The sequence below is a fragment of the Staurois parvus genome, unplaced genomic scaffold (genome assembly GCF_062004578.1).
Source record: "Staurois parvus isolate SC_StPar_1 unplaced genomic scaffold, SC_StPar_1.0 ptg000715l, whole genome shotgun sequence".
Lineage (NCBI taxonomy): Eukaryota > Metazoa > Chordata > Amphibia > Anura > Ranidae > Staurois > Staurois parvus.
In genome coordinates, this window is record NW_028318511.1 from 1,726,711 (window position 1) to 1,745,097 (window position 18,387).

Sequence of the window (18,387 nt, forward strand, 5' to 3'; positions counted from 1 at the left end):
GGAGTCTGTAATGTCCAATATAGTGTATATAGTGCAGGGAGTCTGTAATGTACAATATAGTGTATATAGTGCAGGAGTGTGTAATGTACAATATAGTGTATATAGTGCAGGAGTCTGTAATGTACAATATAGTGTATATAGTGTGTGAGTCTGTAATGTACAATATACTGTATATAGTGCAGGAGTGTGTAATGTACAATATAGTGTATATAGTGCAGGGAGTCTGTAATGTACAATATAGTGTATATAGTGCAGGAGTCTGTAATGTACTATATAGTGTCTATAGTGCAGGAGTGTGTGATGTACAATATAGTGTATATAGTGCAGGAGTCTGTAATGTCCAATACAGTGTATATAGTGCAGGAGTCTGTAATGTACAATATAGTGTATATAGTGCAGGAGTCTGTAATGTACAATATAGTGTATATAGTGCAGGAGTCTGTAATGTACAATATAGTGTATATAGTGCAGGAGTCTGTAATGTACAATATAGTGTATATAGTGCAGGAGTCTGTAATGTCCAATATAGTGTATATAGTGTAGGAGTGTGTAATGTACAATATAGTGTATATAGTGCAGGAGCCTGTAATGTACAATATAGTGTATATAGTGCAGGAGTCTGTAATGTACAATATAGTGTATATAGTGCAGGAGTGTGTAATGTACAATATAGTGTATATAGTGCAGGAGTCTGTAATGTCCAATATAGTGTATATAGTGCAGGAGTCTGTAATGTACAATATAGTGTATATAGTGCAGGAGTCCGTAATGTCCAATATAGTGTATATAGTGCAGGGAGCCTGTAATGTACAATATAGTGTATATAGTGCAGGAGTCTGTAATGTACAATATACTGTATATAGTGCAGGAGTGTGTAATGTACAATATAGTGTATATAGTGCAGGAGTCTGTAATGTACAATATAGTGCATATAGTGCAGGAGTCTGTAATGTACAATATAGTGTATATAGTGCAGGAGTCTGTAATGTCCAATATAGTGTATATAGTGCAGGAGTCTGTAATGTACAATATAGTGTATATAGTGCAGGGAGCCTGTAATGTACAATATAGTGTGTATAGTTATGCTGGTCATAAACTGTCAGTTTTTTTGTGCAGCCGAAAACAAACAGATTACTCCATTCACACAAATTAGGTGGATGGAGGAATCCCTCCCTCCGGGACATTATCTGTCCCCCAGTACAAGTGCCCCTCCAGGTCAGTCTATACCCCCAGTACAATCACCCCCCTCCCCAGGTCAATCTGTCAGAGTCTGCTCAATCCCCCCCACCCTAAATTTACAAACTTCGCATGGCAGAATTCCTAGGCTAGGATACCATCAGCACCCTGCCTCCTCAGTGATATCAACAGCAACAGATTCTGTTTGTGACCTTGAGTCACACAGGAATCCTCTGATAGGGACCAGGCAGTGGGCAGTGACTGGCACAGATGCAGCGCCTCAAACTTGTAAGGGGCAAGGCTGGCATTTGTTGGAATTACAATTCTCCTTTGGTGCAATGTTTGTCAGCGTACAACCACACACATTGCACCCATGGAGGATACGCCATTGGGTTTTATTCAGCTTTACGATTTAAAAGCTAAACATAGGTATCTGTTACATTTTTTGTGTTCTGAAACAGTACATATCCTTTGTATAATGTATGCATTTGTACGATATGCATAGTGACTAAACTGTATTTCTACAAAAATAAATTTTTTCTTTCTTTTATTTGGCCACAGCTTCGGCCAGAGTTTTCAAGCCGACATCTTTTTTTATAATCGCTGAGACAAAATTTGGTATACAAGTTAAAATGCAATTAACCCCCACTATGCAGGTCCACGTAATGGCTGATCCAAAGCATATGAGCCAAACCTGTGGTAAGAACAATGTTTGTGAAAATTTACTTTACTGCATAATACTAAAGATACATTTTCTGCCATGTCAAAATGTATAATAATTGACTGTGCTTAGCCTCTCACAATGAGTATCACAGACTGTTTCTTTCTCTTACAGTTATTGATATTGCCAGATGTCATTTTGGGATGAAATATATCACTTGTTTGATCCACTTAAGTGCCCAACTGTCACACACCTTTGTGTCAAGCCCAACCTCTAAATCCTAGATAATAGTCTTACATTCTTGGAAATATACTGTATACACATTTTTGCTCTCCTGCTGGTCGAATCAGTGATGTATTGCGCTGCCTCTGCTCCCTTGCTGACAAGATTCTACAGTATTAAGTTGTGAGGGAGCAAAACTAGAGGAGTAAGTGAGTGCTTTCTTTAGCAATCCTGTTGCTGGCAAGTTACTGCCAGTGACAGGATTGCTAGTGTGACATGGGCCTTAGTCTATGTATGTAAAACCATTCTTGTAGAACATCATCATATAATATTGGATTTAAAGCAACACCCATTTTAACTGGCGATAGTAAGGAGGTGAGGTCTGGCACACTGATTTTGGTACTGAAGAAATCAGGGCTGTGCAATAGAAGGCAAACCTACATCTTTGTTATTCAGTAATGTTTTTTAATAACTCCTTTAGGGCCAGTTCACACCAGAGTGTGGTGCAGGAAAGGTGTGTTCCATGTGCGTTTCCTGGACCATTGCCCGTCAATCTGCTGTGGTTGCCAATGTATTGTTAATGTGGATTTGCGGGCACCAGATCACATGCTGCTGCAGTACCATGTAATTTGGTGTGGCACATTTCTAAAAATTAGTGCATGTATTATTTGTTCTGATTTCTGGTGTGATTTCCAGACTATTCAAATGAATGGGCTGCAAAATCACACGGGAACACACCATTCACTCCTGTGCAATTCAGGTATGAACCAGCCCCTAATCGTTGATTAATTCGTTCTTAGCTAGCAATTAAATTAATTTTGCACTGGCAGGACACACATGAAATCAGTAAAAATATTTCTACAAAAGATAATAAAAACAATAATAGTAACGACTTACTGTTTTACTAGGTCTTTGTGGAAACTTCAACGACATCCAGGTTGATGACTTCAGATCTCCTGCTGGAGTTATAGAAGGGTCAGGCTCAGCTTTTGGCAACTTATTGAAAACTCAGCTTGATTGTCCCAATGTCCAAAGCAGACTTGAACATCCATGCTCCCTTAGTGCCCAAAATGGTAGGAATTTCAGTGTATATCCATAGATTTTATCCCTTATCTTAAAAAAACAAACTTCTGTCAATATTGCTATATGTTTGTAATATATTATCTTAGGATTCGGCTACATATGTATGTATTGCAAATAACTACTAATTGTCTTCTACAGAAAAATATGCAACCCATTGGTGTGCCATGTTACTGGCCAGTGATGGACCTTTTGCTGGCGGCCACAAAGCTGTTGACCCAGATTACTACCATAAGGTAATGTTAAAACAAAAGCAATGTGATTCAAAGTAATAGTGGCTCCACCCCGTGTATTTGTTTATTGCATGTTTGCTGCCTTTATATTTTATATTCTTATAGTTTGTAGATGGATAGACTTCATCCCAGCAGCAATAAAATATTGAATAATCTCTAGGATCTTACTTTTTGTTAAACATCACATTATTATTTCTCCCTCATAATTTCATTGTGGCATGCAGCTGCCATGATAACAGTTTTGCTTAGCTAAGTTAATAAAATTATGTAATTATTATATTTCTTGAGCAAAGTGCTACCCTATCCTCTCTCTTGTGCCTGTCATGGGACCAAAAGCCAAATATTAAATCATGTGATATCTGCTATAGGTGGGATCGGGGATTTCTAACTCTGATTTCTAGGTTGGAGGCTGGAAGTTTTGATATGCTTTTTATAGCATAGTTACATTGGTCCAGCCTTGACCAATATAAGTATGCATACCTTGTATGCATAACAGAACAGCCTCTACTTATTTAGTAATTCACCTATGTGTCACTGTAGTACTTTCCAAATTGATGGAAGATGCTGTACACTGCAGGTGACAGATGAAATATTGGAACTAACTAGGGCACATAGAAGCAAACACTCCCTGTCCTGTGGTTCAGAATACTTTATCTAGTTTAGATTTTGTTTACTCTGGTAAAATCTCTTATGCACTAGAGCAGCCTTTTTCAACCAGGGTGCCCAAAACCCCCAGGTTGCTTTCAGGTTTCTTGAGGGGTGCCTTGACAAAATGCCTAAAAATTGCCCAAAAATTGTATACAGACCAGCGGGTGGATTGAACCTTTTAGTTACACAAAGCCACAGGTTTTCATTGTGCACCATTACAGTTTCTAGCCACCAGCATCCTAACAACCATTTGTCTGATGGGTTGATATGAAGGATTTCGGGTGCTAGAACAGCATTTGTTTCCCCTTCTATGCCCTTCTCTGTCAGCACTGGGTTCACATTAGCTGTGATAGAGAGAAACTGAGGGAGGTGTATTTGGCTTTTAAAGAATAAATCACCTTTAATATTGGTTGTCCTGCAGGTGTGGCTGTTGATCTGGTATATAAAACTGTTAGTTTAGTTTTTTACAGAACAGGGTGCCCAAATATTGTGCAGAATTTTAAAGAGTGCCTTGACTGAGAAAAAGTTGAGAAACACTGCACTAGAAGTACTTTGATAACTAAAACAAGAATCCTGACCTGTCTAACTTTCAAAGAGCAGCATGCTACCCAGGTAAATGTGAGCATAGCAAAAAAAATGACACCTGAAGGAAACAGCAAGGAGCTACCACTAGAAGGTATTGTTTAGGTTATGTAGGTAAATGGTATCTTGCAAAAATTACCCCAAATTGTGAAGAACGGCAGTTTAACAGGTGCATTTGGTGGCGATCAGGATAGTTGTATGGAAGTTGCAACAAATTGGCAAACATTGCTTTAGCAGAAGCACATGGATCACATCTGTTTATGGCTCTTTTATGGTATCTCCAGACACTTATTATGCATTTTTTCTGCAGATCTGCATGTTTGATACCTGTAGCTGTGAGAAACAAGAAGACTGCATGTGTTCTGCCATCTCCTCTTATGTTTATGCTTGTGCTAGAGCAGGAGTTTTTATCCGAGGATGGAGGAAACATATCTGCCGTAAGTTCTAAGTTCAAAGGCTATACATATCTTTCTAATCATTTAGGTTCTCACCAGGGGTGGACTGACAACTCATGGGGCCCCCCGGCAATAGGGGATCATGGGGCCCCTGTGTCTTTGCCCAAACTCAAAAAAGCCTATGAAAAAGGTACCAGGGGCATCTCATGGGGCCCCCTACTGACCCCGGGCCCTCATGCAGTGCCCGAGTTTCCAAATGGTCAGTCCACCCCTGGTTCTCACACCTCTATACCCCATATTGACCAGAGCATTTTTTACCTTTTTTCTATAAACCTACTGATTCAACAGTAACTGTATCATTACTTATGATTCATATAACGTTTTGTCTTTTTTTCTTTTAACCACTTGAACTCCAGAAGGTTTTACCCCCTTTAAGTAGAACTATAGGCAAAACTTGTGTTTTTTTATTTTGGATAGAGTAAGGGAAGGTTATAACCCATCAGTTTTTTTTTGCTGTGTCCCATTTTCCAAGATTTTCCTTCACTTCCTGTCCCATAGCCAAACAGGAAGTGAAAGGAAATTTCTGCAAATTATGGGAATTCCTTGGGAACCCCCAGGTCTCCAGAACTAGTGACCCCATTGAAAGATTTATCCTCTATTTCTTTTCAGGGGACAACTTGAAATTTTGTATTTTGTTTTACCTTCACTTTCAATGATAATAGTAAACAGGACAAATAGAGAAGGAGAATCTTTTTAAAGGGGGCACAGACAGCATTAAACTGACAGGGGGTTCTAATCCCTCTTCACTCTATCCAAAACTAAAAAAAGTTTTGCCTGTAGTTATACTTTCATGACTAGAGCATTTTTGCTATTCAGCACTATGCAAACTGGCAATTGGTAATAGAAAACTGTACGTAAATTAAATTTATATAATTTTTTTCACACAAATAGAGCTTTTTTGGTGTTATATGATCATCACTAGGTTTTTTATTTCTTATGACTGACAAAATAAGCAATATGTTCAACTTTCTGTTATAAAACATTTACCAATAAAATCCAATTTCTTCATGAATGTAGGCCAAAATGTATTCTGTTACATGTCTTTGGTAAAAAAAAAACCAATAAGTGTATATTAACTTTTTTTAAAGAGTTTTCTCTTTTTTAACATTTTTTTTCAGACCTAAGACAGGGTGGGACCTGGTTGTCAGACATTTGAGATACACCCATAGTACTTATATTAAGGCGATTCTAAAGGTTATTTTTTTTTTGTAAAATAGCAAACATGAAATACTTACCTACTGTGTGCAGTGGTTTTGCACAGAGCAGCCTGGATCCTCCTCATTTGGGTCCCCTTCAGGCTCTCCTGGCTCCTCCTGTCTGTCAGGTGCCCCACAGAAAGCAACTTGCTATGGGGACACTCTCTGCTCTGTGTGTGTCCATTCAAACACAGAGCCACGGCTTGGCTCCTCCCCCTCCCTCCCTTTCCTCATTGGCTGTCTGGCTGTGATTGAGGAGGCAGAGAACCAGGACAGCTGAGGCTGTCATTCACATTGCTGGATCGCAATGAGGCTTAGGTAAGTATTGAGGGGCTGGGGGCACTGCTGCACACAGATGGTTTTTTACCTTCATGCATAGAATGCATGAAGGTAAAAAACCTTCAGCCTTTACAACCACTTTAAGTTTTTTGGGGCAAACCTCGTATGCCCACTGTCTTCGTGTGATTAAACTGAGGCAGTAGTATAGAAAGGATAAGGATGATAGCTAGAGGGAAAGCACCTTAAAAAAGATAGTAAGGGCAGCTCCTAGATTTCTATACTAAAAGGTTTCCTTTAAGGTTTCCATATTCAGTGTGTAACTTGTAACATGTTATGAATGGGCTGGCCCCCGCATCCCCCCCTATTCCCGTTGTGACAGCTAGTGAGGGATCTTCTCCTCCCTGCTAGCTATCACAATTTTAAACAACGTGCTCACTGCCCACCTGGCCGTCCCACTCATTCACAGTATTCTGTGAATGGAAAAAACTACAGGTTTTGTCTTTGCGGCTGTCAGTTTGTAGTTCTCAATGAACTATTATGGCCCTCCACAACGGGAGACCTGCATGGCACCAGCAATCTACTGATTGCTGGTGCAATGCTTTAGAGGCTCCAGAAACAAAAAATAATAAATGCACATATTTTAACCCGCAAAAAGATGTGCATTTATTATTTTTTGTTAAAAAGTGTACTTATCCTTTAAGACTACAAATGATTGAAGTGACAAATCCTACTTGGACCTTACAGAATACTTATATGTTTACCTATAGACCAATACACGAACTCCTGCACATCGGGACATGTCTACAGTGACTTAGTCAGCACTTGCCAACCCTCTTGCCAATCACTCAGCGGCCCAGATAGTATGTGTGAAATTGAATTTACCGCCATTGATGGATGTATTTGTGAAGATGGAAAATATAAGAATGAACAAGGGCACTGTGTCCTGCCAGCTGCCTGTCCATGTTACTATAAGGGAAATACAATTTCACCTGATGAAGTGGTCCATGAAAATGGCATAGAATGGTAAGTTGTTTTTGTAGCAATCAGGCTACCTATCACTGAATTCTTTCAGTTAGCGCATGTTTTCAAGAAAACAAGATACAGGTCTTACCTCTATCTACTTCCTCTTATAATGCACTGAAACTAAAACCTTTTGTTCCACTAAGGCAGGCCAGAGATGGTGCAAATTTCTTTTCTGCAACCACAGGTAAGCCATCTCTGCTGGGAGAAGACAGTGATTATTGCTAGTGGCTACTATAGCAGCCACTAGCAATAATCGCAAGTGAATCCGGCAGGCTGGTTGTACTCAAGTTGATCGATCGAACAACTTGGTGCATTCAGCCTGCGCTTACACTGCTGAACTGGCTGAGATTCGAACCGTCTATGGCCGACCTAATACAAGATTGCTGGAGGTTCTTAATATAATTTCATTGATGAAAAAAACTGTAATGGAAGACGCACAATGATGCTGTTCCTGACCAACTTCTGAAAAATGCTGGTTTCCAGGCCGGCACGTAGAGCTTACAGCATTATTACTTTCAGAGTGACTTTCTCACAGCAAGCGTACATATAAGAACCTCCATCTATATTATTTGACTTAAAAAAGTCACAACATCAAATAATTAGTATGACCACTAGATAACCAGCATTTTCCATAGATGTTCAGCAGTGACTGATATTTCTCTGACTGGTTTTCTTTAATGGATAATAGCAATAGTATGCATGCATGGAAAAGTGTAACTATGGCCATAGTAGAACAGGCCCAGATGTACAGGAGGCCCAGAGGCATTTGGCTAGGCAGTGGTTTATGTGGGTAGGTGTAGTATTTGGTAAGATATTTAGATAAAATGAATGTATATACATTTTGGGAAACCTCAATAAGGTTGCTAAAAAAGCAAATAATATTCTATATTAGAGGCAGAGGAACTTTTGCTATGGGTCCCCATCACACTTAGGTATGGCGCTGCATGTGTAATTAGGGTACCTCTTATCTACTACACAGTTTATGTTGCAACTGAAAAAAGTTATGTGTATGAATATGTTTTAAGTATGTGTCACACATATATCTGATATGATCAAATTATAATAAACTAATGTGATCACACCATTCATCTACTTTATTTATGCTTTGTGTGCTGTTTTGATGCAATGTAATATATACAACTTTGTAGCAATGACCAGATGCTGGGCCCTCAGTATCTTCCCTATGGGGAAATGGGGCCATGAACTGGCCTAACCCACAGGAAGCATTAACTTTAAATAATCTTAATGCAGAACAAGTGTGTTGTAGGCCAGTGACTAACAAGTAAAGTCACAGTCAGGAATCACTCTACAGATATTCCTCTTCCAACAGGTTCCCTTTAGGAGCAATGTATAGCGGCCTAAAACAAGACATCTTAAAACTGTGTCTAATTTTATTTAATACAAAAAATTTTATTGGTCATCATCAGAAAAAGAAATGACATGGCATGACATGAAATAGAATGTGGGGCACACTGTCAGGGCTTCAAAGACTGCTAGAAGAATCAAGTAATGCACGCTGTATTGTTTACTAGTTTGAATTTTTGCACTTGTTATATGAATAATCATTGCTTTTATTGTAGCTCTTGCAAAAATGGAAAAATGGAGTGCAAAGGAAACAGTTCTGAGGCCCAGAAAGGTAAAAATATGCTTAGATTTTCTAAATAAATTATTTTGTTTGTGTGCCATACAAATGTGTATGGGTTTCTGAGTTAGATTATGACTGAGACAGTTGCATGTCATTTTTAGGTATCCATGGTTTTTTTTGGGGGGGGGACTTCCAACATCCCAAATACCCAATTCTATGGTTTTTAGCATCTGTCAATTTAATTTGGCACTGAAATATTCTGTAAATGTGTAAAACACATTGAAATACATTGCATTATTTAACAAAATAATATGATTATTTTTTCCTCCATAGTGTGCAAACTTCCAATGGTCTATTTTGATTGTGACAATGCCCCTGCAGGAGCCAAAGGATCTGAGTGCCAGAAAAGTTGTACCAGCTTTGACAATGAATGTGTAAGAAAATGTTAGGGTATTGATTGTTGCTCAGACTTTATACCCAGTATGTTACACAATATGTTTCCATTCATTTTCCGAAACTGCATGCATAGGCTATAAACATTGGTGTAGATACTGTATTTACTGTTGCTCTTGTAGAAGCTATGGTATTTCCCTCTTACAAGATTATTTTTATTAAGTTTACATGAGGTACATGGGGAGAAGGCAGACACAGGCAACAAAATGCAATAACACATGGATCAGTCACCAGGTGGCATAAATTCAACATTATAAAAAAGTAATGACAATTTTGCACAGAAAGATCTTGGGATAAAATTATTGTGGAAACAGAGACAAAAAGTTAACTAAACAATGTTACAATGACGCAGATTACAAAGTATAGTTAGCTACATTGTTAGGAAAGGAGATCCATAATGCCAAAATGCTATCAAAATAGTTCCCCCATATCGCCGCAGTTGTAATCTTTCAGTGCTCCATTCCTAGAAGCAGTATCAGTGCAAAGTGTTCTATGAATGAAGGATAAGTGGATGACTGAACGATCTGCCTGATCTCTGCATAGATTGATTTTGATCGATGGAAGCTATAGTACATACTCTAATATTGGAGGAAGGGGCAGGAAAGGCAGTTGAGGAGGAAAGACAAAATATTTTTTCCTTTTTTAAAATTTTTTGATAGAGTGAGAGTTATATCTCCTATCAGTTTATATCCCATTGTGTCCCATTGGGGAGATTTCCCTTCATTTTCTGTCTCATAGCCAAAACAGAAAGCGAGAGGAAATCCTTCTGAAGTAAGAGAATCCCTGGTAGCAACCATGGTTTACGGAACTAGTTTCCCCACTGGAAGATTTTCCCAACTCTCTGCAATGCAGGATTTTAGACTAAACGAGACAAATAGAGAGGGTGAATCTTCATAATGGAGGCACAGATAGCAATAAAAACTTGACAGGTGTTCTACACTTTATCTAAAACTAAAAAAAGTTTGAATTTCGTTATACTTTACCTTGGTGAAGTCTTGAGCCTTAAGATAACATCTACAATGAAAATACTCAGCCTGAAAATTATTCAAAGTAAATGCTTATATTTAGTTTTTTTTATATAAAGGTTTCAAATTGATAGATAATAAAAATCCTGCTTGATTTCTCAGCAATTGTTCCTGGTTAGTTCTTTCTGTGACTTAAGCTGGGTATACACATATAGAAATACATAGAACTGGCTGAAATGGCTCGGTACATGTGTACCCCTGGGTGTTCAACAGAAGAAGAAGGTCATTAGATTAGCTTCTGTCAAACAGTCATGCTAGGAAACCAGTAATCGATCAGGTTTTGCAGCCAATGGCTGCAGCTTTGATCTGTGTCGTATGACGGGGGGGGGGGTCCCAGTTGTTAAAATACAATAGCTCAGCGGGAGAGATCCCTGTATCCATGCCACTTGTGTGTATGTAGGAATCTGTCAATTTAATTTTTTATTCCACCTGTTGGTTGAACAAGAAAATCTGTCTTTATAAACCCTGCTTTAGAATTTCCCTACAATACAACATCCATATTTTCTTTTGTGCATCTTACAGTACAGCACAAAATGCGTATCTGGCTGTGTATGCCCTGAAGGAACAGTGCTTAATGATGCAGGAGAAACATGTATTCCCGTAGATGAATGTCCCTGCGTACACAATAATGACTTATACTCAGCAGGGGAAACCATTCAAGTCAAGTGCAACACCTGGTAAGATTTTAGATTTCATCAACTGAATAGCTTATGATAACAGTCTCTTGACCATATAAACATGACAACCCATTTGTGATTCCTCTCTTGCCTCATTGCACAGTACATGTAAAAACAGAATATGGGAGTGTACCAAAAACACCTGTCTGAGTACCTGCACAGTGTATGGAGAAGGCCATTATCACACCTTTGACAATAGAAGATACCGCTTCCATGGAAATTGCTGGTATACCTTAGCTCAGGTAAATGTCTTCCTTTTTAATACTTTATAAGCATGTTTAATTTTAGCATTTGGGATATTTTAATTAGCATACAGTAAAATGATATTCTGCAGCTTTCCTTTTTGTTTTGGCTGGTTAGGGTGTTGAAAGTTGGTATGGGAATGGTTGCAAAGGGTTATACACACAATTGTTCTTTGCAATATGCTATTCAGTTAAAGTGGAACTTCCCCTTACTGTGACATTTTAGTTATAGATGAAATATGTTGAGCTGTGTTCATTATCCATTATGTATTGGATATTTGAACAGAAAGATTTTCCTCCCACAATCCTTAGCTCTGTTCCTGTCCATTTAGGAGTTTTGAGTGTTGTGGACCACTTTTCTTGTTCTATCAAGCTCCACTGCTCTTTCCAAGACATATAATAACTAAAAAAAAAACCAGGAGCTTTGGAATCCCACACAATGGCCATAGCAGGTGTGCAGATCCAGAAACCCATACACTGATATTTTACCAATGATGTCCCTTAGATATACTGTAATCTAGCAAAAAGTGAAACATGCTTTTTGGGTAAACTGATCCTATAACCCTTTCTCTGCCAAGCCCTGTGCTCCACTTTTAAACCCAGGTGGCCAGGCTAGTTTTGACATTTTCCCATTGCTTATTTATTTTTCCCTTACAGCTTTCAGAGCTTGTAAAAGACCCACCAAACCATATATTTTCTGAAAGCACATGACCAGTAGAATAAAAAGATGTTGCTACTGAATTTTAAGGCCATGTAATATTTGCACAAATTTTTATCAAAACAATATTTTTGCTAAAAATACACTAAAATCATTATTAGCTGATACAAACACAGCACATTTTATAAAATACCTGCTAGATTCCTACTAAATACAAAAGCTTAACCTGTATTGACTTAATAAATAACAAATATTTGTAAATTTTAAATGGTGCCTTTTTGAAAAATGGTGAAAATAGAAGGTATGCAAAAATGTACATAACCACATTTCTCAAAAAAACGGGAAGTTTTCATTTTTCAGCTGTCAGAGTTTGTAAAAGACCCCCCAAACCATATATTTTCTGAAGGCACATGACCAGTAGAATAAAAAGAAGTTGTTACTGATGTTTAAGGTCCTGTGATATTTGCGCTAAGGATTATCAAAACAATATTTTCACTAAAAATACACTAAAATCATTATCAGCAGATACAAAACACACCAAATTTTATAAAAGTCCTGCTAAATTCCTATGAAATATAAACGCTTAGCCTGTATTGAGTTAATAAATAACTAATATTTGTAAATTTTAAACTGCGCCTTCTTGCAAAATGGTGAAAATTTAGCGTACGCAAAAATGTAAATAACCAAATTTCTCTAAAAAGCTGGAGGTTTTCATGTTTCACTTACAGCTTTCAGAGTTTGTAAAAGACCCCCCAAACCCTGCAAACCATGTATTTTCTGAAAGCACATGACCAGTAGAGTGAGAAGTTGCTACTAGTTTTAGCCTCACAATACTTTATCAATATTTTTTTTTTAGAAGTTTATTTATTTTTGTTAACCAAATAAAATTTATTTTGAATATTTTTTTTTTTTTGGGGGGGGGGCTTTAGAGGGACATCAGGAGTCTAAAAGACTCTAATGTCTCTTTTTTGAGACAGAGAAAGGGACTGAAGACAGTCCCTTTCTCTGGCACTTGAGCTGTACTGTAGAGGAATGGATACCAGTCTGTGTAGACTCCTATTCATTCATAAAATGGAACATAGTAAACAGTGTTCATTATGTTTCAATCACAAACTGACACATAGTAAACACAGTTTATTATGTGTCAGTGATTAATAAAAACAGAAGCGATCTGTACTGATCTCTGTCTGTATTCATTCAGGAAAGGAAGGGGGCTGGTAAATACATGCTTACTGCCCCCCCCCCTGCTCTCCATCCTGACAGATGTTAGCTGGCTGAGCCAGCTCTCTATCCTCACCCCCTCTCTCCATCCTGATAGCTGTCAGTGCTGCGGTGGCTAGGAGGGTGAGGAGAGAGAGCCAGCTAGCAGCTCTGCATGGGGGATGGTGGGTGCCACAGGGGGTGGGGTTTGCACTGAAGGGGGAAAGCCACAACTGTGCATTCCCTCCTCAGCCCGCTCTCCATCCTGCCAGCGGCAGAGTGATGAGGGAGAGCGAGAGAGTGATGCGGGAGAGCCGGCTAGCACTGCTGCTTGGGAAGTGGGGGGAGGGGGCATGGGAGATCGGGGGTGCATATGTAATTTCATTGCTAAAAAGGTAAAATGCAAGACTGTGTAGAGCTTATTAAACATCTATGTCTCTGCAATTTGTTTTTCCTATGATATCAAAATGAATGAAAAAAATTACATTTTAATGTCAAACTCAGAATCTGTCATTATTTGTATGTGTAGGATTACTGTTCTGATGATGGTGGTACTTTCCGAATTGTCACAGAAAATGGACAATGCGGTACTAAAGGTGCTACTTGCTCCAAATCCATCAGACTCTACCTTGGGGTGAGTATCAAGAATTTATCCTGTTAACATATAACATAAGTTCAGTCTTGTCATTCATTTTACTGTATTTTTATCTGGAAGGATGTAAGACCCCTTTCACATGAGTGGACAGATGGAGGGTCCAAACATATCTGCCTGAAAAATAGGCGGACCAGATAGGACCCTCCACTGTCTCCACTGTCCAGATGTGTTAATTTACACCCGCTGACATCTGATCTGATCCTCTAAAAAGAGATGGGTGGGGATCTGTTTCTCATCCGTCTAGCAGGTTGGAACGGATAGCAGTCAGGCTTAAACAGACAGGTGGTCTGTTTACATTCAACCGCCCTTAGATGAGAGCAGGCTGTGTGCGCTTTTCATAAGTGGACACAGACACAGGCATCCACCTGCTCATCGGTGATTAGCAGACAGATTCCCCACTGAGCACGTGAACTCCTGGCAGAATCTGCCCCATGTGGATAGGGCCTTATTATGCTGCTAGCGAGGTAACGTAGTATGCGCTTTAATTTTTGGTTTAGTTATAAACAGTGATGCTTTGTCCATTTTTCATACATTTGCAGCATTTTGTGAAAAAGTCAACTGTGCTTTTAATAGAACAACCCCTAGAGGCAAAAAAAAAGTTGCTTAAAGTGTTCATATGCCCAACTCTCATTTGATCCCTTTTGGTCTATTAAATGTACCATTGGAAGCATTTTTTTATATTTGTTCGATAAGTGCAAAAAATATCTGTTGATTTTGCCAGAAATCTTGTGATCTGAAAATTTCCTGTGCCTGTGCACAAGTAAGGGTTTCAGAGATAAGGATAGGGGAGGAGATGAGGAAAGGTCTGTGTTCTTTGTAATCCTTCAGAAATAAAGAATTCTGAGCTGAAAATACACTTATTTATATTGATTAAAGACTCCAGTAACCCTGCAAAGATCAAGTGCTATTCTGTAGAGCATCATTCTCTCCCTTCTCATTCAACTCTTTACTGTAATTTCTTGTCAAATGCACATTAGAGCAAACTGCAGCCCTTTAAGACAGAGGTGGATGGCACCCAGGTTTCATAGCTGCCTAAAGTAAACTAGATAACTGGTAATGCAGGGCAGAACAACGGGTTTATTTTAACCTGTTCCTAAAACCATTAAAATTGGCCATACAGCTTGCAGGCTGAACAAACAAAAAAAACCAACAGATTCCTCCATCCACACTATATAGCATGGATGGACACATCTTCTGCCCTTGCTACTGTATTTTGACAGCTGGTTCTAACAGCAGCTGCATCTGAATGGATGCAGACAGTTTTTGGATGACAATTTTCTGCCTGACTCCTTTGATTTCAATCAAGGGATGATGCTGGGCATGATAGGGCTGACAGAACCACCCATTGAATTAACCTCTTCTTTACTATCTTGCTGCTTTGGTAAGCACAGTGACACAGTAATATGAAGATTGAATAAAGATTGTTTAGTTAACTTAAGCCCAAATATAAGTTTTTATATTAAATAATTTTCTTACCATGTAACATTTTCTCCTTTTCTTCTTTGTGATGGTTTCTCAGAATTATGAGCTAATCCTTGGTGAAGAGAAGTTTGATGTCATTAAGAGGAACAGTGGACAATACGTGCCCTTTAAAGTTCGGCAAATGGGCATCTATTTGGCGGTTGAGGCTTCAAACGGTTTGGTTTTGGTATGGGATAAGAAAACCACCATATTCATAAAACTAGAGCCAAAGTTTCAGGTAAATCTCTTTGTTATTTATTATAAATGAAAATAACACAGTTTAGTAAAATTGCTTGAGGTGATTGTAGCAGTATTAGTGCACTTGAGTACTGCCTAGACCTTGAAGAAGGGGACATACCCCTAAAGCTTGTCCTCAAAATTGTATGTTAGTGCAAATAAAAAAAGTATCACGTCAGTACTCAATTGTTTCTTTTGTAAAATAAAATGCTTTCACTGGTATTATGACTATGGCAAATTTTATGCAAACTAACTTGGGAAAGCATATGTGTTTTTTTATCAACAGGGCAAAACCTGTGGTCTCTGTGGTAATTATGATGGTAATGCTGCCAATGACTTAATCACCAGAAGTCAAGCTGTGGTTGAAGATGTTAATGAATTTGGTAACAGCTGGAAACTTTCTCAGAAATGCCCAGATGCTAAAAGCATTAAAGACACTTGTGACTCCAATCCCTACCGGAAAGCTTGGTCCCAGAAGCAGTGCAGCATCATCACCAGTGGCACCTTCGCCTCTTGTCATGGTCTGGTGAGGACATAACATCCATTTCTTTCCTTTTGAAGCATTTTAGTAAAGCAGTAATATTGGATTGTGGTATTTTGGATTTGGTATTTTGTTTTTAAAACTGCAAGTGTAAAAGAGTTTTGTTAAGTTAAAACAAGCAGCGCCACGCAGCGCTGCAGACAAAACCTGCCTAATTCCCTCAACCAGTATCCATTCGCCAAATCAGCAGAGCAGCCACGGATTGGTTAGATTTCACATGTTATTTCCTGCAGTCTGTAAAGTATATACTCAGAACAGATAAGCACTTCAGTGCTTTCAACATAATGTTTTGATGCGAGTCAGTGACTTTCTACCACCCATCTACCAGATGAGTGTTAAAGACTCATAAGCCCTTGGTGCCCTATGTGGGCCCTGTTGTGTGGCTCTTGAACTCCAGTAGTTTCTATTGAGAGTGGGCCATTGATTTTGTAATGGATAATAGTAGTAATCTCTACTAGCCTCATATAACATGTCTCTAGTATCTCCCTCTTTTCTGCTTAATGCCTCCTCTCTCCAACCAAGGCTATAGCATGTCCCAGTTCGGGACCACATTACATCTAGTATATCTGAAGTTTTTGACAGTCCTTTCTAGCATTACATATACTAAACATTATATGTGGCCCTTTAATGATCTCAAGGGCCACAGTTGAGGCTCTGAAATCAATGTTGACAAACTATTGTAGATGATTTACTAAAGTATTGGAGACAGTTTATGTTGCAAAGTAAATGTTCACTAAGCTTAGCAAATAAAATGAGACTATGATCACTTTAATTCACTTTTTTAATTTTCCTACAGCTTGGCTGGGTATTCAAAGTGAACACAGTTTGCATAATGACTATTTTTGTTGGCAAATAGGTGAATCCTGTTGGATACTATGAAGATTGTGTCAATGATGCCTGTGCCTGTGACAGTGGAGGAGATTGCGACTGTTTCTGTACTGCTGTAGCAGCCTATGCCCAAGCCTGCAGTGAAGCTGGACAGTGCATTCATTGGAGAACACCAAGCATTTGCCGTAACTATTAACTCTTATTATTTACTAAAGCAACAAAAAGTTTCAAAGAAAGTTCTTTGATAAATGTCTCCCTGGCCATTTTGCTTTGATTATATTCCATCTTATATTCACCGCTTTGCATGTTAAAAAAATGCCATCTTTGGCTTATGCATTAATAAGGCTACTTGATTTTTGTCAATTCTACAAAAGACATATCTAGTGTATCTGAGCAAATTAACCAAGTGCCTGATTAACTGTACTTGATAGTACCACCATGTTTGCCTTGTGCCATTTTCAGGTATGTGCTAAAGGGATTTCTGCTTATATTAACCAAGTTTTCATGTTTTTCTGTAGGCAAAACATTTTTTTTAGCTTTGGGCAAATTCTGGGAATAATTAAAACCCCTGATATTTTTCTTTCTGTTTGTATTACATCGGGATTTCTTTTCACTTCTTCTCCTGTATATAAGAAACATATCTTTAAAGGGTGGGAGAAATCCCCTTAAACAGTCACCACTGGAGCAGATGTCCACATTGGGAGCTTTTGTATCACCTCCTGTTTTGGTGACAACTGTACCATTTTGAATTTTCCTACTTTCTGTCCTGGTTGCAATGGTCACAAGGACAAATAGAGAGGGAGAATCCAACTGTTACATAGGCAGCAATAAATACCTGAAAGGGGTACCCTTTCATATTCTATCAAAAATAAAAAGAGAAAAAAAGTTTTGCCTATAAGTCTACTTTAAACATATTAAATGAATATGCCCTCTACATCTTTGGATTTTAAGTATATACAAGAATCACAGACACAAAGAGATGATAAACAGTAACTGTGTATTATACATTTTAACTTTGTAATTTCTCTTAACAGCTGTATTTTGTGATTTCTACAATGAACAAGGACATTGTGAGTGGCATTATAAATCTTGTGGTGCCCCTTGTATGAAGACATGCATGAATCCAGCTGGTGTGTGCTTTAGCAACTTGATTGGCTTAGAAGGTAAGTACTGGTGTCTATCCATTCTTACAGTATTCAGAGAGGACAACATACACAACATACACATACAATCCATTTTCCTTCAATCCTCTTTCAACACTTTTAATTCA

General features: G+C 38.4%; 1 protein-coding gene across 1 annotated transcript in view; it reads left to right on the forward strand.

The window, feature by feature from the left end:
- Positions 1–18,387, forward strand: part of LOC149445612 (uncharacterized) — a 119,837-nt gene that overhangs the window by 64,519 nt on the left and 36,931 nt on the right. Inside the window, exons 16-29 of the mRNA XM_089653499.1 lie at positions 1,738–1,875; positions 2,968–3,132; positions 3,281–3,375; positions 4,913–5,039; positions 7,300–7,555; positions 9,136–9,191; positions 9,474–9,574; positions 11,141–11,295; positions 11,399–11,537; positions 13,925–14,029; positions 15,570–15,749; positions 16,035–16,274; positions 17,146–17,302; positions 18,152–18,280. Coding sequence (XP_089509625.1) covers positions 1,738–1,875; positions 2,968–3,132; positions 3,281–3,375; positions 4,913–5,039; positions 7,300–7,555; positions 9,136–9,191; positions 9,474–9,574; positions 11,141–11,295; positions 11,399–11,537; positions 13,925–14,029; positions 15,570–15,749; positions 16,035–16,274; positions 17,146–17,302; positions 18,152–18,280 — 2,043 coding nt within the window. The remainder of the gene's footprint in view (positions 1–1,737; positions 1,876–2,967; positions 3,133–3,280; positions 3,376–4,912; positions 5,040–7,299; positions 7,556–9,135; positions 9,192–9,473; positions 9,575–11,140; positions 11,296–11,398; positions 11,538–13,924; positions 14,030–15,569; positions 15,750–16,034; positions 16,275–17,145; positions 17,303–18,151; positions 18,281–18,387) is intronic.